At 38.3% G+C, this 13,642-nt stretch overlaps 1 protein-coding gene across 1 annotated transcript; it reads left to right on the top strand.

Moving 5' to 3' along the window:
* Window positions 1–2,511: 2,511 nt before the first annotated feature.
* On the top strand, window positions 2,512–13,174 carry LOC126619071 (branched-chain-amino-acid aminotransferase-like protein 1). The gene is made up of 20 exons (XM_050287335.1): window positions 2,512–2,819; window positions 3,207–3,305; window positions 8,439–8,510; window positions 8,653–8,745; window positions 8,859–8,996; window positions 9,146–9,204; window positions 9,350–9,452; window positions 9,655–9,843; window positions 9,951–10,051; window positions 10,243–10,297; window positions 10,417–10,503; window positions 10,901–10,952; window positions 11,123–11,208; window positions 11,321–11,374; window positions 11,479–11,562; window positions 11,908–11,979; window positions 12,177–12,257; window positions 12,411–12,446; window positions 12,557–12,703; window positions 12,911–13,174. The coding sequence occupies exons 1-19, from the start codon at window positions 2,718–2,720 to the stop codon at window positions 12,683–12,685; spliced, it is 1,692 nt and encodes a 563-aa protein (XP_050143292.1). The 5' UTR covers window positions 2,512–2,717; the 3' UTR covers window positions 12,686–12,703; window positions 12,911–13,174.
* The last annotated feature ends 468 nt before the right edge of the window (window positions 13,175–13,642 follow it).

The raw sequence follows: 13,642 nt of genomic DNA, 5'->3' as shown, positions 1-13,642 counted from the left end.
TGGTGGTAGTGGTCGACGTAGCTTTCACGACCGGCGAATCTCCGTCGTGGCACCCCAGGAACCCACGGGTTCCGTTCTTCACGAATTCAAGGTTAAACCTAGTGAAATTTGGTTCGAAATGGAAGATGGGAGGTCATGGAATGTTTTCCAGGTGGTGGATGGCGGCGATTTGGCGAGAAAACCTATGAAAATCACGTCAGAGTAGTTGCAGAACGAGTCGGGTCAGCGGGGAGGAACCGGATCAAGGGTGATCTGGTGCTCCTCCACTCTCTCATTTCCCCTCCTTTCTCTCTTCTGATTCGTCCTTTCCATTTCTCTTTCTCTCCCCATTGGCCTAACCTCCCTCATTTTCTCCCCTTCTCTTACGTCCATTTCTCTCATTTCTTTCCTCCACTCATCATCACAACCGTCCACATGGTTCAATCAAATTGTTCTAGAAAAGCTAGAGCCTTCTAGAGTGATTGTTAAATTTACTAAAATGCCCCCTACTTTAAATGTTAATATCTCCTTTGTTATAACTCCAAATTATGTTCCGTTTGTGCCCACTCATTCGTAGCGACGAGTACTACGAGGATATGCTAAGAAAATGGATCTTACGTGACACAACAAGACGGTCAACAAAAGCCAACACATTTACCTCGAAGGGCATTTTTCGTAATTTCACATTTTAAAATTATAAAAACCATAAATTTTGGGACGGGTCATTACAACTTTTTTTCTTTCTGGAATTCAGAAATTCATAAGATGAAGGCAATACTAAATGCAATCAAATACATCAAGGCCGGGAAGTTCAACCAATTGTTTAATCAAAATCTCTAAACACAAAATACTCAATTAATTGAGCACACACCATGAACAACAACATAAAACACAAGAATGATTTCCACTTGAAAGATTCTTGCACTATATCAAAAACCTAAAAATCAAAAGCTTCAAATAAGAAAAGATTTTACATTCAGTTCCTCAAGCTCTGAATTGATGAAAACACAAAAACCCACCAGACTACCAAAGCCAAAACCGATAATCCCAAAAATAAAAAATTGCATAAAACTCTCATTTTTCCTCTGCTACTTCAAGAATCTGTAGACAAAAAGAACAACAACAATTCAATTTCTCCTTCTTCAAAGTTTACATCTTTGAATTTGTTTCGAATAAGAAAAAAGAAAAGGATGAGGAGGTGGAAGAGATAGCCTTGAGTCGCTGCTTGCAGGAGGAAGAAAGGCTGGACTGGAGACAACGAGAAGCTTGTCGTTGAAGTCGGTCAATCCCTCTAAAACCCCTGCATCGCCCCTACAGAATTATGAGATCGTTTTGCTGAAGACGTCGTTGATCTGCTACTGCGGTTGTTGATGTATGAAGGACGAGATCGATTCGTCTGAAAGCCAACATAATGAGATTGATGAAAGCCCGCAGATGAATAGAGGGGTGAAGCGAAGCGGTCTTAACATCCGACTATTTTTTTAAGGACCCACTATGAACCTCTAGTGAGGGCGTTAGTCGAGGTGAGTGCCTCCTAATCCACTAAAGTTAATCCTTCCACCAAACAAACTTGGGAGTTAAGGCAAACAAACACACCCATATGGTACATATATACTGTTATAGTGACATCTCGGTCAATGGTACAAAGACAAATGGAGAGAAACTAACAAGTCTTTATACTCTTGGCATGAAACGCCACCACGATTATGTGTTTGTGTCACAAAACCTTCTCCAAACATTCAGTGTGGATTATAGTCTTGGCATGAAAGGCCGCCATAACAGTCTATCTGTGACATATAAATCCTTTTCCAAGCATTCTCAAAATGGATTTTAGTTTTGGCATGAAACGTCACCATGACAATATATATGTATCATACAAAACTTTCTCCAAAAACTCTCACCATGGATGATTCGATAGCCAAACCCAAGAATTTCTCCACCAAACTTATCCACCCACCAAGTTAGGTTATGATTCTCGCTTTATTAACTTTCTTATCTTTATTTGACCGTTTGGTTTAGCAGTCTTCATGTTCATTTGAAATTAGTTACGTGAAAATTATTATTTTTCATTGTAAGTAGTGTATTGTCTTGATGATTAGTCTTTCTCTTAACTCACTAATTCACTGTGCTCGAATTCAGATACTCTCATCATCTCATAAAGTAAATTAAATTCATATTATCGCTTTTATTCAAAATAATAAAAATATTATTTCTATAAATAAACACAAGTGTTTCCATTAGAAACATATTGAATTCTTTCAATAAAAGTTTTAACAGCTTCTTGAAAGAGCAATTTGAAGTGCTTTTCAAAAAGTACTTCCAAGGCCCAAAAACATTTTTGTCATTTAAAATCAAACAAAATCAAAAGTGTTTTTAATTATTTAAAAGGGTAACCCAAAAGCAATTCCAAAGTAAGTTCAAATCTCATGTACAGGTAAACAGTAAATAGTAAAAAGAGATGAACTTTTAAGTATTTGTTACATAATTCTCAGTTTACTAACAGTAACTCCAGCAGACAACATCGAGATAAGATGCAAGAGCTGACTTTCCAGTCCTGTCTGTTTTCCTTTGACAAAATCTAGGTAAATCTAGACCATCCAGTTCCAATCAATCAGTTTTCAAGTTGCAGAGCTGTCAGCTCTACATGCAGCCATTTGCTCAGATTCTCAAAGCTTCAAAATCCCAATTAATCCCTCAAAAAGTTTGTGAATTTTGATTTTAGTCCGAATCATTTCACCATGGAAGAGCTCAAGAACCGAGCAGAAGCTGAAGTGGAAGTGATCCACATGTGGGCAGCTCCAAGATCACTGTCGACCACCCTCATGTATTCTTTTGCTCAGGTGCCCTCCAATTTCTTCAATATTCTCTTCTGGGTTCTGTAAGGCCTTGATTGGGACTGCTTCATTAGAAAGCAGTTCTGCTCTTAAGTGATTTTTTCCATAAGTATTTTTTCTATAAGCGCTTGTGCTACAAGTGTTTTTTGGAGAAGCATCTAGCAGTGTCAGGTTGTAAGTGCATTTACGACCCAAAAGCACCGTTAACGTTTTCTGCCTCAGAAGCATTTTTGGTTGCCAGGAAACGCTTTTAGCTCTTGAAGAATCAATCCCAAATAGGCCTAAGAAACTGCAATGTTAAAGATTGTCTTTTTTTATTGCAGAAGAAAACCTAAATTTTGGGCTTTTAGTAATCGAGACTTGTATTTTTGTATTGTTTTGTTTTGTGTTTAGAGGGATGACATGGAAGTGCTTGATGAACCACTGTATGCAACTTTCCTGCAAGTGACAGGTTTTGACAGGCCCTACAGGGAGAAAGTTCTATCCAAAATGGTAAGTCAGTAAAAAATTTCATCCCTAATTACAAGTTTATTTGCTGTTGTAAGACTAAATTTACTTAAGTTATTTACTTTTTACTCCTTATTTGGTAATATCTCAATTGGTTTTTATGCTTTGGTTGATTGTAAAAGTTTGTGAATTTGTCGAATTTTGCTGTCTTGCGTTGGTTATATAATTTATCGAAGTGTGGAGTACTTGGATCTAATGGAAGACAATAGAATTTTACGGCTTAATTTTCATGTATTTCATATTCTAAATAAATAGTACATACAATCCTTGTTACAAAAGGAAACAAAGTAAAGGACACAATATCCTTCATAAAACATGACTCTAATAATTACAAGATATTTACATTCCTTTTCTTCTAAATATTGACTTATTCCAATACTCCCCCTCAAGTTGGAGCATAGATATTACTCATGCCCAACTTGACAAGTGAATTACCAAATCTTCTACTACACACGGCATGGGTAAGGATATCTGCAAGTTGTTCTTCTGAGTTCACAAACGGTATTGACACAATCTTTTTCTCCAACTTTTCTTTGATAAAATGTCTATCAACCTCAATATGCTTAGTCCTGTCATGTTGTACTGGATTCTCGGCTATTTCCCTGGCAGACTTATTATCACAATACAACTTCATTGCCTCCTTCTGCTTAAAACCAAGACTCCAAAGTAACTCTCGTAGCCAAAGAATCTCACACACACCATGTGCCATACCCTTATACTCAGCTTCGGCAGAAGACCGTGATACCACATTCTGCTTCTTGCTTAACCACGTAACCAAATTACCTCCAACAAAAGTAAAATACCCAGATGTAGACCGTTTATCAGTCACATCACCTGCCCAATCAGCATCAGTAAATCCCTCAATCCTCATATGTCCATGACATTCATACAAAATTCCTTTACCAGGGGCAGACTTCAAATATGCCAAGATTCTCATTACTGCCGCCATATGATCCACGCTTGGTGACTACATAAACGGACTAACCACACTTACAACATAGGTAATATCTGGACGAGTGTGAGAAAGATAAATCAGCCTCCCCACTAGTCTTTGATATCTACCTCTGTCAACCGGTTCCTGATCTGGATAAATCCCCAAAAAATGTTTCTCTACGATAGGAGTGTCCACAGGCTTACATCCCAGCATTCCTGTTTCCTTTAATAAATCTAGAACATATTTACGTTGAGACAAGAAAATACCTCTAGATGACCGAACAACTTCCACGCCAAGAAAATATTTCAAATCTCCCAAATTCTTCATCTCGAACTCGGCGGCAAGGTTTTGTTCTAGCTTCATCATCTCTTCCGAATCATCACCTATTATTATCATGTCATCCACATAAATAATTAAGGCTGTCACCTTACCACTTTCCTGTTTCACAAATAATGTATGATCCGAGTGACTTTGATAATACCCAATCCGCCTCATAACTTGGGTAAATCTACCAAACCACGCACGAGGTGATTGCTTAAGTCCGTAGAGTGACTTTTGCAACCTACATACTCCGGTTTTCCCTCTGGCATTGTACCCTGGAGGAAAATCCATATATACCTCTTCTTCCAAGTGCCCATGAAGAAAAGCATTTTTCACATCAAACTAGTGGCCAATTCAAATTTGCAGCTAAAGAAATCAGAACTCGTATTGTATTCATCTTCGCTACTGGAGAAAAAGTCTCCTGATAATCAACACCATAAGTTTGAGTATAGCTTTTTGCTACTAACCTTGCTTTATACGTGTCTACCGATCCGTCTGCCTTGTATTTGATCGTAAAGACCCATCTACACCCAACCGGTTTCTTCCCTTTAGGTAGCTTAGTTACCTCCCATGTATCGTTCTTATGTAGTGCCATCATTTCCTCATCCATCACAGTAGCCCATTTAGGATCCTTCAAGGCCTCCTCAACTCGGGTTGGTGCTTGGATTGCTTCCACATTGTTTACCTAGGCTTGACGTTCTGGTGCAAGGTTTGAGCATGACACATAATTAGCTATTGGATACTTCACTTTTCCTTCAGGAGAAAACCTGTCAGGAGGAACACCACGATTTTGCCTTGGCGGCAACTTATATGTACTCATAACATTATCTGGATTAGTTACATGAGCATCAGTAGTACTTACCTCAGGAATATTCAGAGAAGACATATTGGGTGGCACTATTGAGCTTGAGAGAGAAGGGGTTGCGAGTTCGGTAGCTAATGGCTGGAGCGGTGAAACTGGTTCGGGAACTCCCTGCTGACACTCAACATCACACTCGGCAACACATTGCTGAGAAGACTCAACTGGTTCAGTGCTACTTGGCTGAATGATACTCACATTCTCGGCAGTGTCTTGCCGAGAGCTTTCACAGCTTTTTTTGTCAATAAATACTCCCCCTAAGCTACATATTTCCAACCACCCAAGATCACCACTCATATTCTCCCCCGGGTGATCGGAAGGTGATGGAGTCGAAGCATAAAAGAACTCGGATTCGGAAAAGGTAACATCCATAGTTACATACATATGACGAGTTTCAGGGTGGTAGCACTTATACTCTTTCTGTTGAGGAGCAAATCTCAGAAAAACACACCAGTGAGCACATGGATCGAGCTTACTACGATGAATCTTGTGAATATGAACATAGGCTACACACCCAAACACACGAGGAGAAAGAGTATTAGTTGACACTATTGGAACAAACTCTGTTAATACTTGGAGAGGTGTACGAAAATCCACAACCCGGGATGGCATACGGTTAATCACACACACGGCATAGGTGACAGCTTCAGGCCAGAACCGTTTAGGTACAGATGCACCAATGAGCAAGGCACGGGCAGTTTCCAAGATATGACGGTTCTTTCTTTCAGCAACCCCATTTTGTTGTGGGGTATGAGTACAAGTAGTCTCATGTAGAATTCCTTGATCCCGAAGAAAGCCGGACAACTCGGAACCAATATACTCACCTCCATTATCAGAGCGGAGAACCTTAATAACAGAGGAATATTGTGTTGCAACCATTTGAGAGAATGATCGAAACACCATACCCACATCACTTTTATTCTTCATCACATAAATCCAAGTCATACGAGTGCAATCATCAACGAAGGTAACAAACCATTTAATTCCAGACAAAGTACTAACAGGAGCGGGACCCCAAACATCAGAGTGCACAAGTTCAAAAGGAAACAATCTTTTATTCATACTAGGAGGAAACGAAACGCGATGACTCTTCGTGAGAATACATACCTCACAATGTAAGTCTGATTCTTTTATTTCATGAAATAAACTAGGCAACATACGCCTCAAATAACCAAATGAAGCATGTCCTAACCGACGATGCAATAACCAAACTTCCTATAAATTATTGGTACGAGATGCTCGAACTGCATTAGCTCTGCCAGAAACAACGTCATCCACATAATATAACTCCTCTCTCTTAGTGCCACGCCCAATGATCTCCTTTGTTTGAATGTCCTGAAGTAAGCAAAATGAAGGATACATTAATACAACACAATCCAATTGTTCAGTGACTTGAGGTACAGACAATAAGTGATGGGACAATGATGGAACCAATAAACAATTATGTAAGGGAAGAGATGGTGTAAGAGATATTGTTCCTGCTCCAACAACAGCAGCAGTAGAACCATTGGCAGTTGCCACACACTTTCTATGAGGGTCTTTCATGGACTGAAACAAAGTTCTATCATACGTCATATGATCCGTAGCACCAGAATCTAAAATCCAACCTGTATTTGTCATTGAAATAACAATATATTGCACAGCAGTCACTACACACTGCACAACACTGACAAAACAGCAAGTACGGCACAATGCAGATACACAACAAACCACACAATTGCAGTCAACAGTTGCAGGCAACCACACGGCACAACACTGCAGTTCCAGCAGAAGACACGCAAAACCTTACGGTATAAAAAGGAAACCCTTACACTCTGCCCAAGGACAGCAAGCGGCAACAATCTTTTTGTTCTTGGTTGACAGCAGCGGCCACACTGATCTACGGATAGAAATAAGTAGCACAAACTACAGCCCACGGTACAACAGAACAATTCACACACTGCAAGCAGCAGCAAATCCCTTTTATTTTTTTATTATTTTGGTTGTGGTCACAGATTTACATGCTGCAATCGTGCAGCAAGCAACATCAAATCTCCCTTTTTTTTATTACTATCAAGTCTGCAATCATACAAGCACCATCAATTCACACGGCACACCATGCCTGTAGCTCTTACAAGGGCAGAACAAACGCACCAATACACGGCATAATTGCAAAAGCACAGCACCACACGCGGCAGCAAGATCACACTGCTGCAAATCCACTATACACGCCCTGACCGATTTCTGCAACAAGCAGTGCAGGAACAAGTCGACCGAACATAGCAGCGGAAGAAAATATTGCTTTACAGTTTCTAGGGTTACGGCAAACTTGGCTCTGATGCCAAATAGAATTTTACGGCTTAATTTTCATGTATTCCATATTCTGAATAAATAGTACATACAATCCTTGTTACAAAAGGAAACAAAGTAAACGATACAATATCCTTCCTAAAACATGACTCTAATAATTACAAGATATTTACATTCCTTTTCTTCTAAATATTGACTTATTCCAATAAAGACATGGTGCAAAACCGAGCACAGTGGTGTTTTAGGATTCATACAGCCGACCTCACTTAGTGGGATGAGGCTTGGTTGTTGTTGTTGTTGCATTGGTTATATAATTAATCTTGCTACTGTTGTTATTGTTAGCATTAGTGGCAGTGGCTGGTGTAGGAAAAGTAGGATCTATACGAGCAGGATTGCCATTCGCCAATGTTATATTAAAAGCGTTGTTTCTCGTTTTTAGATTCCTTAGTTTGACTTGAAAATGAAGGTTGAAGGACCTGGATAGAGGTTACTCTTTTGTTTATTGGCAAAACATAAGATTAATCTGATTTTCTGTTATTCGCCAGTGTGATCTCCGATGTCTTTTCGTGTTTATTTTGCCGTTTGCATCCTAATGTTTTGTTTCCCTCGAAAAACTGGCTTGATGCATCGTAAAATTTAAATTTATGTTTTGGCTCCAATTTGTTCTCTTTTCCCTGATTCTCTTAACATTGAATTTTTATGTCATTTCTATTAGGAATCTGATGGAAATAAAGTTGTAAAAGATATCATCTACGGCCCTGGAAGAAAGAAGTATCGCCTCTGTAAGGTGATAAATGATATTTTCCCTGATTGAGCAAGCTAATGGCTGTGTTTTTGTTATCTTATCTGGACCACCCCAGAAAATGCTTTTGTTTCGGTGTTTTTGCTAGTTGATTTAATACTGATGTCAGTATTTTCGTGATCTACAGCATATCGCAAAGCAACGTGTGCCTGGATTACCTAATGATTTAATGAAGAAAGGAAAGCACTTCATTCTGATCCGGAATCCACTTGATATTTTGGTAAGAGTCTATGTGCGTAAACAGAGTGAAATCTATTTTGTGGTGTTGGTAATTTTGAGTTTAGCCATGCTTCACATTTTAGGCTGCTGACTTTACCGTTCGATGTTTGTTAGCCATCCTTTGACAAGGTTGTTCCTCCATCCCTTGTTGAATTAAGTTTGGCAGAAATGGTTGCCATATATAGTGAGCTCTCGCAACTGGGGCGACCCCCTCCCGTTGTTGATGCAGCAGAACTTCAACGAAATCCTGAGGTATTAGAGAGTTTTTTTATACATATTCACGACTTATCACAAGTGATTTCTCTGCATTGTCCAAGCATTGCATAGTGTTTATGTATTGATTAAGTAAAACTTTCTCAATCTTCTGTTTTCTTTTCCACTTTATCTCGTTGATGATGCAGGCTACATTAAGCGGTCTTTGTGAAGACTTGGAAATTCCTTTTCAGCCCACAATGCTCAAGTATGCAAAAGCCATTCCATTTAAGTTGACAGTGTTCTTGTCTAGTTTTAGTTCTTTTAACATAAATGTCGCTTTTGTAGTTTAGTTTAATTTTTTTTTTGTGCATGACAAGTTCCCAATGAATTTTTTTTTTTATCTTTTTTAGATGGGAGGCCGGTCCAAAAGCAATAGATGGTGTTTGGGCTCCATGGTGGTATGAAACTGTGCATAAATCGACAGGCTTTCAACCACCAAGAAAATATCCTGCGGTATGATATTTGTGCATTGCATTACATGTAATTTGTGATATGTTGAAACCATAAGTGTTGTATTTTTAGTCAAGGAACTAGTCATTTTTATCGCATGGAAAAAATGGACGCAAAGACATCCAAAAATAAAAGATATTGGCAACTCAAGTTATGACATGACTGAATGTTTCGTTTGAGCTTATGCTCTTTTTGTGTTTTTCAGCCATTCCCTATGTCTCTGTATGACGTGCTTGAGCAAAGCCTACCATTCTACAACTTTCTTAGGCGTCATATGAGGCAGACATCGAGCCTTCTGAAGTCTCCTTTGCCTGATCCCGATCTTCCAGTTCCAGAAAATAAGAAGCTACTTGCATGGGTTGATGATGAGATTGTACCGCGTGATAGTGCAAAGGTAATTGTACGCAAGATACTTGATGATTTCCAGCCGACAGAATCACTCCAGTGTTTTGTTTTAATGCTAAGGTTGGATATTTATTTTTATCCTGTATCCTGTCTAAGGTTTCTGTGTTCGATTCGGTTGTCCAAGGCGGTGATTCAGTTTGGGAGGGTATTCGAGTTTATGATGGGAAGATATTCAAGCTTGAAGAGCATTTAGATAGGTAAGAGGAGAGAAAATCCGATTTTTGACAAGATTGATTCCTGGTGACTTGATAAGTTGGAAAAACTTATAATTTAGAATGTTCTATTATGATATGTTGGTGATGCTTAATATCCCTCAAAAGAGTTAATCTTTAATGTTGAATCTTATCCTTTCATTAACCTAATGTATACATTATTTTGATACCAATAGGTTATTTGACTCCGCAAAGGCTTTGGCATTCAACAATGTTCCTACTCGCGAAGAGGTGAGAGTTCAATTCATCGTGTTGGGTCTTATGTGAAGAGATTTTTTCTTCAGTAGATTTGGCCTATAGCTTAGAAATGAGTTGTCAGCTCATCCTAATACTGTATCTCATTTCTTCAGGTTAAGGAAGCCATCTTTAGAACTCTTATTCGAAATGGAATGTTCGACAATTCACACATCCGACTAAGTCTGACACGTGGCAAAAAGGTGAAGGATTTTTTATGGCATCCATATCATTTTTTGCTAGAGATTTGTTATCTGCTGTTTTTGTAGTTGCATTATTTATTATGGTTCGCAAAATGGTTTGGACTAGAATGCGACATAGTAAATGGAATCAATAACATAGACCTTAAGTCTCCGTGTTTAATAATCTTTACATCAATGGTACCTGGTAAGGCTCCATCAAAAGTATTACGAGGTATTTTTTCATTAAGTATCATAAGCTTGGTGGTGATAAAAGTGGTGAGTAGTGGACTGTTGTGAGTGTGTCCACTTTAATTTCATGTTAAAAGTTGGGCCAAGTTTTGGATTAAATATTTTTGGTGTAGTTGTTTGGTGCACTCTTTATTCCTCGAGTGATTTTATCGTTTCTTTTCATCTTCAGGTTACTTCTGGCATGAGCCCAGCATTCAATCTCTATGGATGCACCTTGATTGGTACAATAAAAATCTCAATCCTCTGTCCTCCCATGCAACATTTGATTTTGTTTGACATGCGTGTTCTATTCTTCGCTAGGAGAAAAAAGAAACCTAACCTGATTGTGTAATGCGCTAGTAAAATTTTTGGTCTTTCTAATGCTGTACTTTCTATTTCTCCAAACATGCAGTGCTTCCTGAATGGAAGCCCCCGGTCTATGACAATACAAAGGGGATAACTCTTGTTACAGCTACCACCCGTCGTAATTCACCAAATGTAGTCTTCTCATTTTTCTCTTTCTTTTCTCATGCTTCATTTGTCTGATCGATTTTTCTGCTATTTCAGTCCATTGACTTTCAATTTTTTTTTCCCTTTTTTCTTTTACCAGAATTTGGATTCAAAGATTCACCACAATAACCTACTCAATAATATACTTGCAAAGGTTTGTTCTGTTCTTATCATCCGCTAGTAACATGCCACACGCTGTGTATTGATCTTGCAGAACTTTGACCTACGTTTGTTTAAATCATCTTGAATATATTGCAGATAGAAGGAAACAATGCAAATGCTGATGATGCAATCATGCTTGACAAGGATGGTTATGTGTCTGAAACAAATGCTACGAACATTGTAAGCCTGTGCTCTTTCTATTTCAGGTTTTGGTGCTGTATGAAAAGTTGGTAGCTAGGTTCCATTTTCCAGATGTGGTTTTCATTGTTATTTATGAATTTCATTTGTTAAAGGATTCGGACACGTGTCCATGTAAACTAGTCTCAAGTGAATGTTAGAGGGCTGGATCAACTTACTTTCTAGTTCGTACATTTTTAATGAGCAAAAAATTTAGACCCGTCCTTAAGTAATGCAATGTTGTAGGGACTTCTGCTTTTGTATTATCACGTCCTATCTGTTCCTTTCACTCCATGTAAATTATGTGACATCCACACTGTAAACAAACTCCCGTGTTTGATTATGCAGTTTTTGTTGAAGAAAGGCCGTGTTTTGACTCCTCATGCTGATTACTGCCTTCCTGGCATTACTCGAGCAACTGTAAGTTACTGTAGATTTCCCTCTTGTTATTCGAATTGCCATCGTTCTCCATGAATTTTAAATATTTTTATCCTTCACTTTGGTGATAATGAGATATTAACCTGAGTACATCGACCCTTGACAAAGTAACGATTTGTTTGGTAAATAATATTTTACACTTGTTTTTCCTGTGACTCAATGATCTTTCGAATTTGCAGGTGAAGGATCTTGTAGTGAAGGAGAAGTTGGTCTTAGAGGAGAGAAGGATCAGCCTATCAGAGTTCCATACTGCTGATGAGGTTTTCTTACATAAATACGCATAGTTGGTTACATAATATATACTTGTTAAGTATTAACGGAAGTGTTATTCCCATGTGTTTGTTTTGAACGTATTCTTCATTCTGTTCTGTATTATGTAATTATTATTTACATCTATCATGGATTCCCTGCAGGTATGGACTACAGGAACAATGGGAGAACTCAGTCCGGTGAGTGCCTTGCATACTACATATTCAACTGTTCGTGCTTCCATTCATTGATGCTTGAATGGTCCTCTTCGCAAAAATTAATACCTAGTTGATGGGATTTTGTTTACCAGGTTATAAAGATTGATGGTCGCGAAGTTGGTGAAGGAAAAGTGGGACCTGTGACTCGAAGATTGCAGAATGCTTTCAAGGAGCTGACAGAAGCATCGGGAGTGCCCATACCAAACTATCGTGAAACTTGAAGATAATTTCTTCAAAAGGTGAGAGTGCCTCACTTTCTTCATTCAGCTATCGACATTTTTCCACGTCAGTCTTGGTACATGCTGCTAACCAAACCTTACATGTAGCTTAACCGAGTACTTATAGTGTTCATCTTCTGTTTAGAAAACCGTTAGCAGATTTCTGGTCTAAAACGTATGCTAACTACTTCCGTTTCTTTGTATATTCGTAACTTTCATGAATCGCAGGTTGTATTAACGGACTAGTGAATTTCATGGATCCACGGTGTGCAGTTGGAATTGATGAGAGCTTCTCTCACAGATATGAATAAAAGTACCAATTCTTTGAACACCACAAATGTTGCTGGTACAGATGGGCAAATCGCCATTGCTTTTTTATTTGTCATTTATTTCACTTTTAACAGATCACTGGGAACATGTCTAAATTTAGTTATTATAACTCAGAAGTTGTACCATCATGTTCAGCAATGTGCTTTATTTCACTTTTAACAATCTCTATTTTTGCACCTCTCTTTTTTTAGCCGTTTGTGTGAATAAATCAAAGAAAATTAAGGAACATAAAACAAAGGGATAAGTGTAGAACGAGAAAACAATAAGGCGGAAATCATTTCTGTTGACAATATGGCTTGTTGCATGTTTAGAGTATCAATCTTCCGTCAGAAAAAGAAGGGATGTTGTATGTGCTTATAAGTAATTAGGTTACTTTTCATATTTCCAATCGGTTTTTTGATGGAGCCTCAACTTTCTTCATGGTATATATCATAGTAAGTTGTTTCATGTGTGAAGCCTAATGGCCACATGTCCTCCACGTCACCCTATTTGTATTGTTCATGTGTTAGGTTTGAAAAATTCGTCACACGTGAGAGAACATGTTAGAGAGTATCAATCTCACATTAATTAGAAAAAAAGGGACATTGCATATGCTTATAAGTAATTGGACTACTTTCTATACAAAAATGC

The sequence above is a fragment of the Malus sylvestris genome, chromosome 4, assembly GCF_916048215.2.
Source record: "Malus sylvestris chromosome 4, drMalSylv7.2, whole genome shotgun sequence".
Classification (NCBI taxonomy): Eukaryota; Viridiplantae; Streptophyta; class Magnoliopsida; order Rosales; family Rosaceae; genus Malus; species Malus sylvestris.
The sequence above is the reverse complement of the archived record's forward strand: the minus strand, read 5'-3'. Positions and strand labels throughout refer to the sequence as shown.

Excerpts from the sequence above, each read along its gene's own strand:
- LOC126619071 (XM_050287335.1), top strand. The coding sequence starts at position 2,718 with ATGGAAGAGCTCAAGAACCGAGCAGAAGCTGAAGTGGAAGTGATCCAC. Across the intron at positions 10,504-10,900 it reads GTCTGACACGTGGCAAAAAG|GTTACTTCTGGCATGAGCCC; the intron begins GTGAAGGATTTT and ends TTTCATCTTCAG. Across the intron at positions 12,258-12,410 it reads AGTTCCATACTGCTGATGAG|GTATGGACTACAGGAACAAT; the intron begins GTTTTCTTACAT and ends GATTCCCTGCAG.